This window comes from Camponotus vicinus, unplaced genomic scaffold, assembly GCF_025532165.1.
Source record: "Camponotus vicinus isolate PSW18456_S1 unplaced genomic scaffold, iyCamVici1.0 SCAF_7, whole genome shotgun sequence".
In the NCBI taxonomy this organism is placed as follows: domain Eukaryota; kingdom Metazoa; phylum Arthropoda; class Insecta; order Hymenoptera; family Formicidae; genus Camponotus; species Camponotus vicinus.
Window position 1 is genome coordinate 10,501,852 of NW_028141979.1, and position 16,014 is coordinate 10,517,865.

The window sequence follows — 16,014 nt, forward strand, 5'->3', positions numbered from 1 at the left end:
CGAAAGGAAAAATAAAACTTCATAACATATATTGTCGAAAAAAAAAAGGTATTAAAAGTAGACATCAATTATGAGACAATTAGCAGAAATATTTTGACAACAGGTTTTTCTCGATTTTTCTACAGGAAATTTTTAAAATATTATCTCTAATATTATCATGTATCTTTAGAAAAAATTGTTTTTTTTTTAAATCAACCTTGGTGAAAAAAAATCTTAGGAATTTTTTATAATTTAAATTTATGAATAATTCTGAAAAATATATATCAGATTTATTCAGGTTTTTTAAATATTATAAGTAATTTCCAAAGCTATCCAGATGATGAAGAAATCTCTAACTCGAGTATACAATTTTCGGCTTTGGTTTCTCAATTGACCACCTATAATTACGCTCCAAATTACGTTGATTGAAATACACAAATTACAAAGAGTTAATCCAGGCGATTCAAAAGAATTTCAAGTCTTGATTTAATTCTATGAATTATAAAGAGTTAATTCTCTCTCGGATAAATATAGAAGGGTCGAAAACAATTTTCACTCTCTTCGTAATCTTCATAAATAATTGATGATCAACAAAGTGCAACGATTGCAAGGTAAATATGAAGGAAAAATACAAAGTACACACAAACGGTTTATTTTCGCATCTTTTTCCAAAGTGAGTTATAAAAATAATTATGCATAAGATTTCCCTCCGCAAGAGGGAAAATCGCACACTTCTTTGATGTGCACACATCAAGTAAAAATATGTTGTCCGAAATGACACGTATGATTCACGAGCGCGCGCTCGACACGTCAAATTCGACATGTCGGTCTGTTTGATAACACGCAAACGTAAATATATTGAATTGTTATTGTGCATCAATTTTTGAAGAGCGTCCCGATAAATACAGATAAGTCCCAGATAAATACAGATAATCCCAGATCTAAGAAAAATATTTCGATAACAATTTTTTCTCAAAAATGATTTTTCAAATATTATCTCTAATATTATCAAGTGTATTTAAAGAATTTTTTTTAATTGACTAGTGAAAAAAAAACTTATAATTTCTTAAAAATAAAATTTACGAATTTTTCATAATTTAAATTTATGAAAAATTTTTTTAAAAATGTATCAGATTTATTCAGGTTTTTTAACATTATTTTAGAAATCATAGAATAAAATATCTCAGAATATTTAACACGCACACACACACTTATATATATAAGAAATTTTACAAAATTTATTTACAAAAAATATGAAATATCTTTATTCTTCTTCTAAAGATTTTTAAAAAGCGTGCCAATTCGTACAAAAAAATCTCAAATTTTCTGAAAAAATTTTAGAACTTTTATAGAAAATCTGAAAATTTTTATGAGAAATTCTGTAAATAATTTTCACTAGAGGAACGAGAAACCCGTGAAGAAATTTCCTGCAAATCTGGAAACACTCTGTGTATTTGAGCAAACAAGGGCGAATATTTAACATGTATGTATTGTATAATTAATTTAACGCTAATTATTTTTGTGGGAATATGCTAATTATAATATCCTGCAACGAAAATTCATACGGAACATGTAGGAATATTCGTGTACACTTGATTCAAATCAAACTCAAATCGAAATTCTACATTCGGTGATCCCGCGGACAATTCTCGTCTTTCTATAGGTGTGCATTTATAATAACAATATTTATATAATTATTATTTACGTGACAGATATGATAAAACTATTCGATCGCCTTTTGATACCCCGCATCTCAAGCGACAATTACTCTTTGTGATCGCGAAATTGCGTTAATTGGCCCCCACCTTGAACATCTAGTTTTCCACACAACGTGTAATCGACTTATCGACGTATCTTCTAATTTCAGAAAATAGACGGAATCCACTATCTCCTAGAATATCTGTGCATTCTCGTAGCGGAAATACGATTCGCTTACAAACAGATGATTGTCTTATCAAGTACAGAATTTGTCATTTCTAGATCCATATCAGATCGATGCGAGAAGGAGAGAGAATTATTTCAGTCAGTTAAATCAATGATAAATTGATAGCCGAATGAGATTGTAATTAATGTAAATTTTCACAAAAGCGGAAAAATGATCGTGCATGAATTAAAAATCAATGAAATTCAGTGCGATTTAATTGTCTGGTGTGCGCATCGATCTAATATATCTTACGTCCCATAAGAACCTTTCGAACCAGTTATAGACGATTGGGCGACGCGACGTACTTTGGTCGTCTTCTCCTCGCCGGACATCCGCCTGTGTCTTTGTTTCTCGCCGAGCAACGCGCACACCAGGAGGTTCTCACGATGAAGAGCGACCAGGTGCCGCAAGCGGTTTCGTGCGGTCCCCGTCTGGGAGACGATGTCGTTGAGACCGCCGTCGAGTCGGTCCAGGCTACCGCTGATGTTGGCGATCATATCGAGGAGCAGGCCGTCCCGCTTCCGCGCCTCCAGCGTGAGCTTCCTGCTGAGCAGGAAGACCGTCAGGCCGACGACGATCAGCAGCGTCAGTCCCAGCAGGTTCCTCTGCATCGACGGCAATGTCATTTCCAGGGGACACGCAGATACGCCTCTCGCACTCTCATCGCATCGACCTGGGGCGGACAGTCCTCCTGCTCCTCTCCACCATTCGAATCGCTCGCGACGTTAATCGAAATTCGATCAACAACGGCCGATAGAGATAATAACTAACCGGAGAAAATACTGTGACGCGCGTTTCCCCTCAGCATCGGCCGAGCCAGAAGCTAGGCTCTCTCTCTCTCTCTGCATCCGTCTCTCTCTCCTGAGGCTCTCGATTTCTGTTCTTTTTCCGGCACGGGCGCCTACGTTTTTTATCTATTATTAAAGACGGGGCGCGGCTGTATCTCGACATGCCACCCGTTCCGCCGCAGCTCGCCAACTGATTAAATAACAACCGAGTTCTCTCAGGATCCCTCCTCCCCTGGGCTAAATCGACGAGATCGCAGTCCATCGATTTTTCGCAAACGATTATCCATGATGTACCACGTCGAATTTTCAGGTACTCTGGCGAAATTGTCTAAGGCGTTCGGTGCAGTTGTATCTTCACAGGGAAAAGATTGGGACCTTGTGGATCCACTGCTCTCTCTTCCAGATCGCTTTGAAGATGATCGACTCTTCCTGAATCGCTAGATTAGTTTCTGACAGATTCTAATTAGCATACATGAAGACCGAGTATCGATCTAAGAACGTCTCACTCTCGTTCCGAGTCATTGGTCTTCATGCGCGATCAAAGTTTCATGTCCTATCCTCAGTTTGGCACGTAGCGAACCTTTGATACGTCGATCGCGTGCTGACACTCTCGGCGGCTGACGATCCATCACTCGCAGGTGTCACGTGTCATCGAAATGTTATCCGCTCGTAAAAATACCGCGATCGAAGAACCGCCGCGAGGACGCCATCGCCTCTCGTACTTGTTGAACGTTGTTGCCGCGAGATCAGACTGAGGAAACCTGCGACTCGCGAGGACACGTGTAGGCGCGGTCGTTTCATCCCCGAAAGCCTGCGGTTGTCCCCGAGCAACCCCGATGAGCATCTTCAGGGACGTAACTTTCCGTCTGATGTCCACGGGTCAGGACTTCAATCGCTGGCCTGCATCAGATACGTCAATGAATGTCTCGATATATCGATGTGTATTAATATCCCTTTTATCTTTCTTGACACTCAATTATATTTATCTCTCTCTGATATCTTTTAGATCCTTCGCGCGCGATTCGGATTGTCGAGCAATATCAAAAAAATCTAGTAACAAAATTAGCAACGAACAGACATATTTTTCCCAACGTCAAGCCAGGATGATGATGATTCTTGCCTTGGAGGAACTCTTCTCATGATACTCGATCTTGCTTGTCTGATCGGAGGAATCAGAGAAGACACTTTCGCGAGCGATGCTTTGCAACAGACGATGGGAACGGTACTGAGAGATCGAAAACAACTGCGATCCGACATGTATGTACCAAAATAGTTGGCGCATGCGTCTATTAATCAATAAAGGACACCCCTTCATCGCTTCACCGGCTGTCAGATGACTCGGAAACGTTGTCGGTGACTTGAGGTATTTCGAGAGACTATCGTGCAGTCCTCGACGATGTTAATCAGATTGATCTTCTCTAACTCGATTGTCACCGACTATAGCGATCGCGAAGGCGATCACTTGGTTTTTTCCGACGCAACGAACGACGGTGGCACGTCTCTCAATGAGACCTCTGCGTACTTTCGTGGAGGGAGAAATCTGCAAAGAAAATGTCAATCGTGATGTCGAGCCCAGAAATACTTTATACGCCCCTAATGATTATCGTTATCTCAAGTATATATGATTTATGGATTTTTCCTGCACCTTTAACAATGAAATGACGAGCAACATTTGATGGTCGCTTGTATCGATGTACGTTTCACTCATCTCTAAGATATTTCTTTATCAATGAAATTCTAATGCGGTTTATAGAAAACTAGACATGTATTACTTAGAAAAAGAGCGCCAATATAATACATATAAATGTTGAATAATAAAATAAATTCACTCATTAATGAATCTGAATAGACTTGACGTTTATGAAATTTATCTTAATAATACTTTGTAAAATATAGAAAGTTTTATCTTTAATAGTAACTGAACTCGATGGGACAGGTGAAAATAAGAGAGAGGAAGAAGTAGGAAACCCACAAAAATTACATAAAAATAATTGAAAATAATAATCTTGAAACTTTTTACCTCTTCATGATCGGCGTAATATGATCAGGATCCACGCTCTCTAGATCCACGCCGAATATGTAACTCCCAATAATTCCGGCGACGATGACAATCGCCGCTCCTATCAGAGTATAATGCATAAAAGATATTTGAAACAGCGCCATTGGTTCTTCAGCATCTATCCAAGCAGGCGTGGGTGTCGCGGTCGAAAGAGTCTCGTTCAAAGGATACGGGCAACCGTCTATCGACGTGGGCAGCGAATCGAATTTCATCTTGCCGTGCATGGTGTACCAATGAGCGCCTCCCACTAACCAAAACATGCTAATTAAACCGACACCACTACCGAATAGCACGCCTTTCGTGTTTGCCCAAGGTACCAACATTCCTAGTACGAAGAGACCCAGTAAAGGTCCATCAGTTACGCCACGCATACTCAAAGCTAGCTGAAAGACCGGGCCCAATCTCTCGACCAGGAATACCAGGCCAACTGAAATCGCGCCCGTTATCAAAACGATGATCTGAAAAATCAAATTAAACAATTATTGAAGTTTAAATTATCGAAGAAACGTAAGATGTATTGCCTACCTTCATAATATTAGCAGCCATAGCTCCCTTCTTGGAGCTCTCCGGAACCCACGGACTTATAAAATCCTCATAAATGGTGCCGGAGACGGTGTTCAAACCGGCGCTCATAGTTGCAAGCGCAGCGCTGACTAGACCAGCTAGGAATAATCCTGGAAGTCCTGGTAGGTGTCCAGCGACATCCATAACGTAATACGGTAAGGTCTGATCAGTGCGGCTTATTGCCTGTAAAGGATATTAAAGTTTCTCAGTTACCTTTTTTTCTCTTAAACATTATAGTAAATGTAAGATTTAAGAATATCATTTTGTACCTTGGTGAGGAAAGGATCGCAGTCGTGATATTTGGCAAACATAATTAATCCAGTGAACACGCTGATCAATTTGACTAGGATCAGTCCTATGGCAGTAAACACGATGCCACTATGCAATAAAGCAAGAAACATGCGATTAAAATCATTATTCCTGAGTTTTCATGGCATCTTGCTGTTTAGATCCTATAATTTGCAATGAGATGCAGAATATGGCAGATATGAAGTCAATTGATGGAGTGTTATCGCAAGTTATAGGTCGTTTATAATGAAGAGCTTACTGTTTGGCGTCGATTTCTCTGGGCACAGATAGAAACCGTTGTACCGCACCTGGATGAATAGCGAGATGCCCGAGCCACGTTGCTGTCATACTCACAGTCGTAGCCCAGAAAGTGTTCCTCGCTAACGGACTGGGATCCATACTATGATAAAAACATTCATCATATAATATACAATAAGATGAAAGAGACAGTTTATATTTGTGCTCTCTTGCTTTACTTGAAGAAAATAAGACGACCGCCTTCGCCGGAAATTCTCCACACTTCTTCAATGCTACCGACAGACAGTACTCCCAGCACGAGAATTGTCAAAAGACCTCCGACAGTCACGGAAAACTGTATAGTGTCCGTCCATACCACTGCTTTCAAACCACCCTGTACATGACAAGAAAAAGAATTGCAAATTTAAGATAATCTAAAATTCTCTGCAAAGTTCTTCACATTTTTATTCCACTTTCAAACTTAATGTTCTTGTATTTCCTATATTATGTGAACACTAAACTTGTTTCTACTTACAATGCTGGTATAAATGATGCACACGATGCAAACTACCGGCGTTATCATGTGAACGCTGAGATTCGTGACTTGCGCGAAGGCGATGGCGGGTACGTAGATGACAATGGGCAAGTACATGAAGAGCGAAATAGTGAACAGCACCGAGGAGAGGATTCTGATCGGCCTGGCAAATCTAACTTCGAGGTACTCGAAGGTACTGGTTAACTGCAGTTTGAAAAACACTGGCAGGAAAATGTACGAAGTGATCACGGCAGTGAGACTTGACGTGATTATACACGCGGCGTACTGAGTCCCATGATGAAAGACTTCCGCAGGTACGCCCAGCAAGGTAATTCCCGAAATGTGGCTAAACAGTTACAAGTCCAAGTGTGATCAAGTATGTACAAAAAAGCAGAGTTGGGAAAGTTACTTTATAAAAGTAATTAGTTACAGTTACAGTTTTTTTAGTAAAAAATGTAATTAGTTACAGTTACAAGTTACCGATTCTGAAAAGTAACGCGTTAGAGTTACAGTTATTTAAAAAGTAACGAGTCGTTACTTTGTAGTTACTTCCTTGGAATGGAAATAAAAATATTAAATCTGCACGCAGTAATAAAAATTTAATGACAATCTTATAAGGTATTAATTTAATTCTTGCAAATTATAGGGGATTTTAGAATGGCATTCACTTTAAAGAGAGAAATATATATTTTATTTTAATTTAAAAACAGCTGAATAAAAACAAAAATTTTTATTTAATGTAAAAGAAAACTTATAAAAAATATAATTTTATTGCATCGCTCTTATAATTTCATTATTTTAAGATAGATAGTATATGTATATAATTAATCTTTACTTTTTTACTATATTTTTTATATATGTTTATATATATACATCACGAATAATCCAAATTACAAATATTTATTACTATATTTTTTTAGTTAGTTTTTTTAATATTTATAACATACATGAAATACTCTACATATTATAATGATTAATACATATGTAACACATATCATGAAATACTAAGATATGTTAAATGATTCAATATGTTTAAAATTTTTATTAATAAAAAATGGGAGCATATGCATTGGATCATAAAGTATCGATTAAAGCGTTTATGCGCAAGTACAAGGCGGTCCAATACGATTTGCAAAGATTTAAAATATATATATATATATATATTTTTTTTTTAAATCTTATATCTTTATATCTATTATATATTTTATATCTTTATATATATATATATATATATATATATATATATATATATAAAATAACTATTAAAGTAATTATTAAATTAGTTACTAGTTACCGAAAATATGTAACTGAGTTAAGTTACAGTTACAAATTGAAAAAAAGGAACGAGTTAAGTTAGAGTTATCGAAAAAAAGTAACTATAACTGTAACTTCGTTACAAGTATCGAGTTACTTCCCAACCCTGCAAAAAAGTAGAAGAGAAAAATTCTTTAATCATTATTTCTCATACACTCGAGGAATCACTTACCTAGCGATGATGCTCATCGCGACAGGGAAGAATCCCATGCGTTTACCGCCCAGAAGATATTCCGTCGTGCTATCTTGCTTGCTGAAGAAGCCAAAATAGACGCCGATGAGGATGCTGACGAGCAGCAACAGATTGAAGAATACATAATCGAACCATCCAAACATAAAGTGACCCAAACTCTCTGTTTGATTAAACTGGACACTAGGGGTTGTGAAAGGATTCTCCATAGTTCTCCAAATGAATCTTTTTTTATAAATACCGAAGATGAAGAGTGCGATGCGCGATACATATGATGTTTGAAGCTCTTCTCATCTGTTATGCCTGTTATATCTGACTGTTTAATATCTGCTGTAGGAATCTGGTGTAAGAATTGAGGAATAGGACGCAATCTGAGGTTGCTGACTTGCAATACGACGACATAGTATAATCCTACCATGAGAGAATAATTTACAATCGACCTGATAATGTATGTGGAATCTGATGACGGGAAGCGATATCTTGATGGTGAATAAGAAAAATGTCAAGGAAATGTGATGAGAGATAACGCCAAGGTTACACTAAACAAGATTGAAAGAATGGAATCGATATGAAGGATCGAGATGCTAATGATTTTAATCACGAATTATTATTGACTTGTCGACTGAATAAATTTAATCAATTTTATTAAATTACAGTTCTAATCGCGCGCAGATATGTACATTAATTGTAATAACAACAGAATATGTATAATTTTAAACTTACGATATACGATTGATCGTTTTCGTTCATCAAATATAATATTTAGCTACACTTCTTCATATCTCAATCTATTCATATTTTCATATCAAATATATCGCACCGAAAGACGAGTATTAAATATCGATTTTAACGCCGCGATTCCGCGATTCTTCGATTCTCTATTTACATATTTACATATTTACGATCTTATGGAATCTTCCAAGAGCAAAGAGAGATTTGGAATGTTTAAACGCCGTTTATACTTAATCAAACGCTGCTCTCGCAACCATGCGTTTGAACCTAAAAGTTCCTCCGGTAAAGATAACAGCAGAATACACATAGATGTCATCGTACAAGGTAATATATACACAGCAAGATCTGCGACAAGAGGAACCAAGTGGAGATTTGGCTGGTTGATGCCGAAGAGAATAAACCGATGTACAAGATCCTTTGAAGATACGTTCGCAGAGAGGAGTTGTAGGGTGAAAGCTGCGAGCATCGTCGTAGAGGTGCATTCCACGTATTGTCATCTCGCGAGCCCAACAGCAAAATGTACTGGCCATACCAGTTGACGCCCAATTTGGCTCGTAACTCCAAGATCGGGGACGTTTCGATGGTGCGAGGACCGCAATTTTTTGGCAAGGTAGTCAGCGGCGAATCAAACCGATCTTTATCGCAACGAGAGGATATCGCGGGATCTCTAGGGATCAGGATGTTCTTGACGACATGCAGATCCAGCTCCGTGGTACCGATGAGAACCTTCGAGGGGGAGAAAGGCCTTCTGGTGGTGCTCTCGTATGTCTGATGACCTCGCATCATCGCCGCAAATCTCGATTGAATTATAGAGGACGGCGCGTATAAAAACTGATGAACGCTATCGCTCATCGATCTCTTCCGCCTTTGCGGTCTTTTATCTTTAGATTGTTTCTCATCTGTCGACGGTCCATTCTCATTATATGAGCTATTTTGATAAAGCTTCGCGCTAGGGATGGTCCCAGTATCGGTGAGACTTCTTTTAAAAACGAACTTTTCAGTGGTATTAAGAAAGTAATCAGGAAAAATATCTCGATCGAGTTCTTCATCTTGTCTTTCAGCCCGCAGGACGTAACTTCCTATCCTGAGTACCCCATACAAAAATTGCAAGCAATTTGGGTCGTTGTAATAGTTCCATCGACCAACCCACAGTTCATCCCCGGAGTATATCTGAAATTTCCGCGTGGACCAGATGCCGCCCGCAGAGCTCTCGCATCTTTCGCTGTGCCAGATACCTCCGATCATTGCAGGTAGAGCCGCGGTTTGATGAAGAAGAGGCGGACTTGACTCGGTACTGTGAAAGACGCTGCTACATATAGGACAATTCGTAATCTGCAACATTAATAATATATTCTTGATTTTGAGCAATATTAATGATATCCTTGATGTATCAATTTTGTATCAATTTTGATTTTATATCATATAAAATTAAATGCATGAAGAATACAATATGTAACAATTATGTAACAATTATGTAGCAATTATGTAGCAATTATGTAGCAATTATGTAGCAATTATGTAGCAATTATGTAGCAATTATGTAGCAATTATGTAGCAATTATGTAGCAATTATGTAGCAATTATGTAGCAATTATGTAACAATTATGTAATAATTATGCGATACATATCGATTGTCACGAGAATCTTTAATTTTTTTATTACTAATTGTGTTTTCTACAACAAGAATTTTTTATTTAAAATGAATAAATTGTTTAGACAAATTCAAAAAATTTAAACAAACGTACTGAATCTTGGCGATACAATGCAGTGGATTGCAATGAAGTTGGTTTGTAATTCCGTCGAGAATGCGCATTGGAAACAGAATTGGCCAATAAAAGTTCAAAGTGTGGATCATAGGACTGAGTGCCGTTGGATGAATCACGTCCTAATAAGACTTTGTTGTGCACTCTTAACAGTTTCAATTCGGTGAATTCGATCCTGAAGGGCTCCAAACAATTGATACCGAGCTGCTTGTTTGTAGCTTGCAAAGAATTGTAGTTGGGACTTTGCCACAGCGATGTCACCGAATGTTGTCGCGGCTGCTCGTAAATCAGAGCCGAGGTGTAGAGTCGCCATTTTGGCTGGGGACCGCAAGTCAAATTGAGTTTTTGTCCGAACTTTTGAGTGATCTGCAAAATAAATTTTCAAACGCTGATTTTATTCTTCGCTTCTTAATATTTCTTGAACATTTCATGTATTCATATATATTAGATTTATGAAAGAGAGATATAGGAGCGTCCTTTTTCGATTTTCATGAGCTTTGGATAATGTCATAATTTTTTATGGAAAATGTCATAATTTTCGAAAAATTTAATTGCACTATAAAGTACGTTAAAAACCATAAAATTTAGAATTTTTTTTAAAATACGAAAAATTCACTCAAAAATATACACAAAAAAATAGAAAATTCTCGTTTTAAAAATATCTTTAGTTTCAATCGATTTTTTTTAAATTGTTTCATCCCCTTAATATTCATATAAACACGAAAAAAATATGTGTCTCTTATTTTGACTTAGACTACAACATATCTAAATCTCATCAAAATTAAAAGAAGACATTTTAATCCTTTCCTTGTCAGAATTTGCTAAATTCGATTTTATGGCAATTAACTTTTATTCGATATTTTTACTTTATGTTTATAAAATTTATTAATTATTTTTTCTCCTTCATTTACAGATACCTCTGGAGTTAAAGGTAGAATATTAACGGCGTCTACGTGAAATCTCGTCTCGGTAGCGCCTGAAACGACGCTGGAAGGTCTCAATAACTTGATGGAACCTCGAATTATGACAGTATGTGTCGCTATGCTGCACGATTCATCGGCGTAATGATAACGCAGTAGGAGAAACGTGTTGTTCTTGAAAAAAGTATATTTCCTAAGTATGTACTGTGGGCCAGCTCGCGTTTCGCATCTATAAAAAATAAAAAAAATTAAATTGTAAATTTTGTCATAATTTTGTCAAGTCATTTATAACGTAATTTATGAGAGAAAGAGACGGTTACTGTTGAGACAGCCATGTGTACTGCAATCTGGAAGGACTATCGTCCACGATCGTCGCATGGTTTTCCTTCTCTATCTCCTTAATGGCCTCTTCGCACTGTTTATACGGATTTATGTCTGAGTCTTCACTCATAACTAGGCTGGTCCTTGCTGCAAGATAAACGGCGCAATTCAACAATGCAATCAATGCCGAAGGTCGACAGAAAATGTTTTCCTCTGACGCGAGGTGAATGATCGTAGCGTAGAAAAATACACAGAGATACATTTTCGATCTTTATAAATGACGAGTTGTCAGATAAAAAGGGAACCACCCGCCGCGAGTTTGCCCAAGATTTAGGAGTCAAACGGCTGAAAGCGAAAGACGAATGTGCTCGCCTATATTAAATTATGCTCGGGTCGGTAATGCCTGCCCATCGATAAATGTTGACCTTTCAAGCCTGCTACCTGGACCGAACGAGCTTTCCTATGTGACAAGCCAATCTTTGTTCCGCGGGACCCTTCCGAGTTTGACAATTCTAAGGTTCCTGCTGCGAAAGATACGATGTCGCACGCGACAAAGATTGATTGGTGGGAATTCCGTAAAAAGAAAATAAATACAAACGTGTCCATAATTCACTGTTAATATATCTAAGACGAGCAAATTTTATTACGTATTGCAAAATTACGTATAACGTAACGTCATTATTACACTTATTCAGCGATAAGCGGTATCATTTTATCTTGGCATGTGTTTTATTTATGGTGACAACGTCGTCAATCTTGTAGCGTAATATTGTCAAACAAAAGGTTGTCGGAAATAACGATCTCTCGGTCTTGATGAATCAAAATCTGTTTGACATATCGCGAAACAATATCTCGTGCCAAGCGAGAAGAAAAGAGAATAGACAAACGCACGATAGTGAGTTTGCGCAGGTTACGTAATTTATTAAGCAAGGCAAGAGAAAGCCAGTTTACGTCGACTTCGTGCGGAGAAAATTTTTTCAAAACTTTAACAGCCTTACATAATTAGCAAATAGCTTTTATTACAGCTTCACTATTCACCTTCGTATCTCTCTATTTACAATCTTTATAAAATCCAAATATAAATAGAAAATACATTCTTTTTTTACGGTACTAATACATGTAAATTAATCCTTTCAGTCATATATTTTTCTTTACATTGAAAATTTTTGTAAATTCTGGGATTTTTTGGTGAATTCAAATCTGATGTCAAAATTTTCGATTTCAAAAAATTCAAATTCGTTGGATGATGGATCCAATATAACAGAAATTATAAATTTTTCTTTTAAATTCTGTGATCCGAAAAACCCTCAAAGAAACAGTTTTAAGAAAATATAATTGTTAGTATAGATTTAGTACAGAAAATATTGTATTTTTTGTATAGAATTAATAAAAAACAACATGGTGGAAAATCTGAAAAATACTTTAGAATGTACTAAGTACATAAAAAATTGCCCTTTTGATTTTCTTAATAAATTAATGAAATTTTCATAATAAATTAATAAATTTCTCCTTGAAAAAATATCAATTATTTTGACCATTTGTTTTTATATATCTTATTTTTCCAATTAACAATTAATGACTTATATTTTTTTACACTTATTGATATTCTAGGGACCTTATACAAACAAAAAAACCCGGCATTCGTTACTAAAAAAACTAGTTGAAAAATGAAAAAGTGCGACGAAAAAAAGTGAGTCGCTGATCTATCATGACGCAAAGGGTTAATAAAAAAATTCTTTCGTTCGACGTGTATAGCTTCTAAACAGAAAAAAACCATTTAAAAGCTATTTAAAAACTATTTACGAATAAAAAATGATTTAATTAATTATTTAACACATTGATAAAATTCAAAATTCAAGTTTCTTCGCGCAGGAGGAGGTCGAGGATTCAACCGACGCATAATAACAATACGAAATGCCATCGCGTGCCGGTTGACGAGATGCAGCTTGCAATAGCAAATTGTTAATTGTAAGAAGAAATCAAAAGCGAGGGGAAGTGGCTTTGTAGGATGCTCTCGCACGACTGTTTAATATTCAATCGGCGCGCGACGTCTCGTCGCGTTTGCCGCTCCTCTCTCATCGTGGTGTTATTGCTGCCATTGATATTCCAGCTGTGTGCTGTTGGAACTTTGACAGCGAATTGGTAATGCTACGACCGACGCGCCGGTGACAACTACCGCGATGCGTAACGACTTTTACGTGGACGTTTAACATTCTAAAATTTCCAGAAATTAAATTATTGAACCAGCTCGGTGGAAAGATTCATGTCTCTCTATTAAATTTTATTTTAGATGGAAAAAGATTACATTAAAGTATGTCGATTATCCTTGTTTAAGGAAAATCACATGGGAATTATCTGCTGTATTTCGTTTTCGATTTTACTTGACATTTAATTAGTCTTATTGATGTTTGATATTGATATTTACATTAATTATTTTAGATTCATATTATTATTATTATTCCAGCAAACACCAAATAACAGTTATATAATTGTTAGTTGTAATTTTCCACTCAACAATATAACTGTTACATATTATGTAACTGTTACATAACATGTACACAGTTATATTGTTGAGTGGGAAATTACAACTAATAATTATATAAACACCAACTAACATTTATAGTTAGTTGTAATTTTCCACTCAACAATATAACTGTTACATGTTATGTAACAGTAACATAACATGTAACAGTTATATTGTTGAGTGGGAAATTACAACTAATAATTATATAAACACCAAGTAACATTTATATAATTGTTAGTTATAATTTCCCTCTCAACAATATAACTGTTACATGTTATGTAACAGTTACATAACATGTAACAGTTATATTGTTGAGTGGAAAATTATAACTAATAATTATATAAATACCAACTAACATTTATAGTTAGTTGTAATTTTCCACTCAACAATATAACTGTTACATGTTATGTAACTGTTACATAACATGTAACAGTTATATTATTGAGTGGGAAATTACAACTAATAATTATATAAACACCAAGTAACATTTATATAATTGTTAATTATAATTTACCTCTCAACAATATAACTGTTACATGTTATGTAACAGTTACATAACATGTAACAGTTATATTGTTGAGTGAGAAATTACGACTAATAATTATATAAACACCAACTAACATTTATATAATTGTTAGTTATAATTTCCCTCTCAACAATATAACTGTTACATAACATGTAACAGTTATATTGTTGAGTGGAAAATTACAACTAACAATTATATAAATGTTACTTGGTATTTGTTGGAATAGTTTACCAATGCAAAGGAAATCTCTCACTATGAACGCAAAGCTACCTTTGTCAACCGATTTAAAAGACAATTTCAGAAACCTTCTTTTTCTGAAACGATTTTTGGAATTTCCTTCACGTTACATTTGCCACGATGTTACGTCGTTAATGGTGTCTCATCAGCGGCGCACACGTGTGCCTCCTATCTTGTGCACATGTGCAACTTCCTCTTCTCCAAATACTTCAATGTGTCGCGGCCTCTTTCGTCCTAATACTTTTTATATAAAAAAAAAACTACTGCGAGACACTAGAAATTCCTTACAACATCATATTTCAACCGCTAATGTATACTATTCATAGTTTAGTATTTTTTCTCGAGCGCTGCATCGCGAAAATTCGAACAATAAATTTGCAAAGAATAATTTCATCCTTTTTCCCTCTATTATTTATATATTTTATGGAAACAATGCACCTCGCACGCAGATACTTACTCATCAACAGAATAGCAACGACGACGGTAAATGTCTTCGAGACACTCATTTCACACATTACTTGTCTTATAATATCATTCAATAACTAAACAATCAACTAAACACTCTCACGCACGCGTGTTTTGATACTCGTACTTTAAACTTCGCTTTCAGGTGTTTCAGATATTTCAGCGATGACAGCGTTCTCGTCCTCGCGTTACAACCGACACTCCGTTTCCTCCGAGGCACTCGATTTCCTCGACGACCTACCCCAAAGCTATATAGCCTCATCCCCACTCTTGAGCGACCCGGTCCACAAGCACTGGTATCCTCTCGATCTTCCCGCATCCAGGGACTCGAGCGAGGGGGAGAGATGAAGCAAAACACATTCCCGTCTCTCCCCCTACGCTCTGAGAATCGGACCGAACCCCGCTGCGAGGGTTCAAGCGCTCTGCAGAGATTTATACAGCGCCCCAACTTGGTGGCATAGTGCCCCACTGAGTCCTCTGCTCGAGAAGCGGAGATATTCCTCTCTCTAGGATAGGAAACTGAGTTCCTTCTCTTCCCCGGAGATACATATCCGTGCGTATCAACCTGTACGTGCGCCAGGAAACTTCGACGCAGGTTGTCTCGGCTTGAAAAAAATGTGGGCGATGAGAAAGAGATATTATTCTCGC

At 36.7% G+C, this 16,014-nt stretch overlaps 3 protein-coding genes and 1 long non-coding RNA gene across 8 annotated transcripts; 1 reads left to right on the forward strand and 3 right to left on the reverse strand.

Annotated features, from left to right (window-relative positions):
* Positions 1–615: 615 nt before the first annotated feature.
* LOC145974047 (uncharacterized) lies at positions 616–3,925 on the reverse strand. Its single transcript, XM_083103793.1, has one exon. It carries the CDS (start codon positions 2,527–2,529, stop codon positions 2,152–2,154), a length of 378 nt encoding a protein of 125 aa, XP_082959919.1. The 5' UTR covers positions 2,530–3,925; the 3' UTR covers positions 616–2,151.
* A 171-nt stretch (positions 3,926–4,096) lies between these two features.
* LOC145974044 (sodium-coupled monocarboxylate transporter 2-like) lies at positions 4,097–8,394 on the reverse strand. The gene is made up of 8 exons (XM_083103790.1): positions 7,861–8,394; positions 6,375–6,720; positions 6,079–6,233; positions 5,862–6,002; positions 5,584–5,692; positions 5,276–5,497; positions 4,712–5,208; positions 4,097–4,231 (listed from the first exon to the last, which is right to left on the reverse strand). The coding sequence occupies exons 1-8, from the start codon at positions 8,085–8,087 to the stop codon at positions 4,150–4,152; spliced, it is 1,779 nt and encodes a 592-aa protein (XP_082959916.1). The 5' UTR covers positions 8,088–8,394; the 3' UTR covers positions 4,097–4,149.
* A 1-nt stretch (position 8,395) lies between these two features.
* LOC145974041 (protein APCDD1) lies at positions 8,396–15,635 on the reverse strand. Of its 5 annotated transcripts, none has more exons than XM_083103787.1 (6): positions 12,300–12,508; positions 11,923–12,138; positions 11,614–11,761; positions 11,291–11,522; positions 10,356–10,739; positions 8,396–9,942 (listed from the first exon to the last, which is right to left on the reverse strand). In XM_083103787.1, exons 3-6 carry the CDS (start codon positions 11,742–11,744, stop codon positions 8,923–8,925), a joined length of 1,767 nt encoding a protein of 588 aa, XP_082959913.1. In that variant the 5' UTR covers positions 11,745–11,761; positions 11,923–12,138; positions 12,300–12,508; the 3' UTR covers positions 8,396–8,922. The 5 variants fall into 5 exon arrangements, with proteins under 5 accessions (XP_082959913.1, XP_082959912.1, XP_082959911.1 ...); XM_083103786.1 differs by having other exon boundaries at positions 11,923–12,135; positions 12,262–12,508; XM_083103785.1 differs by having other exon boundaries at positions 12,262–12,508.
* Positions 12,214–13,897, forward strand: LOC145974048 (uncharacterized). Its single transcript, XR_014439612.1, has 3 exons — positions 12,214–12,509; positions 13,226–13,304; positions 13,487–13,897. It is a non-coding gene; the product is annotated as an uncharacterized LOC145974048 (long non-coding RNA).
* Positions 15,636–16,014: the final 379 nt, after the last annotated feature.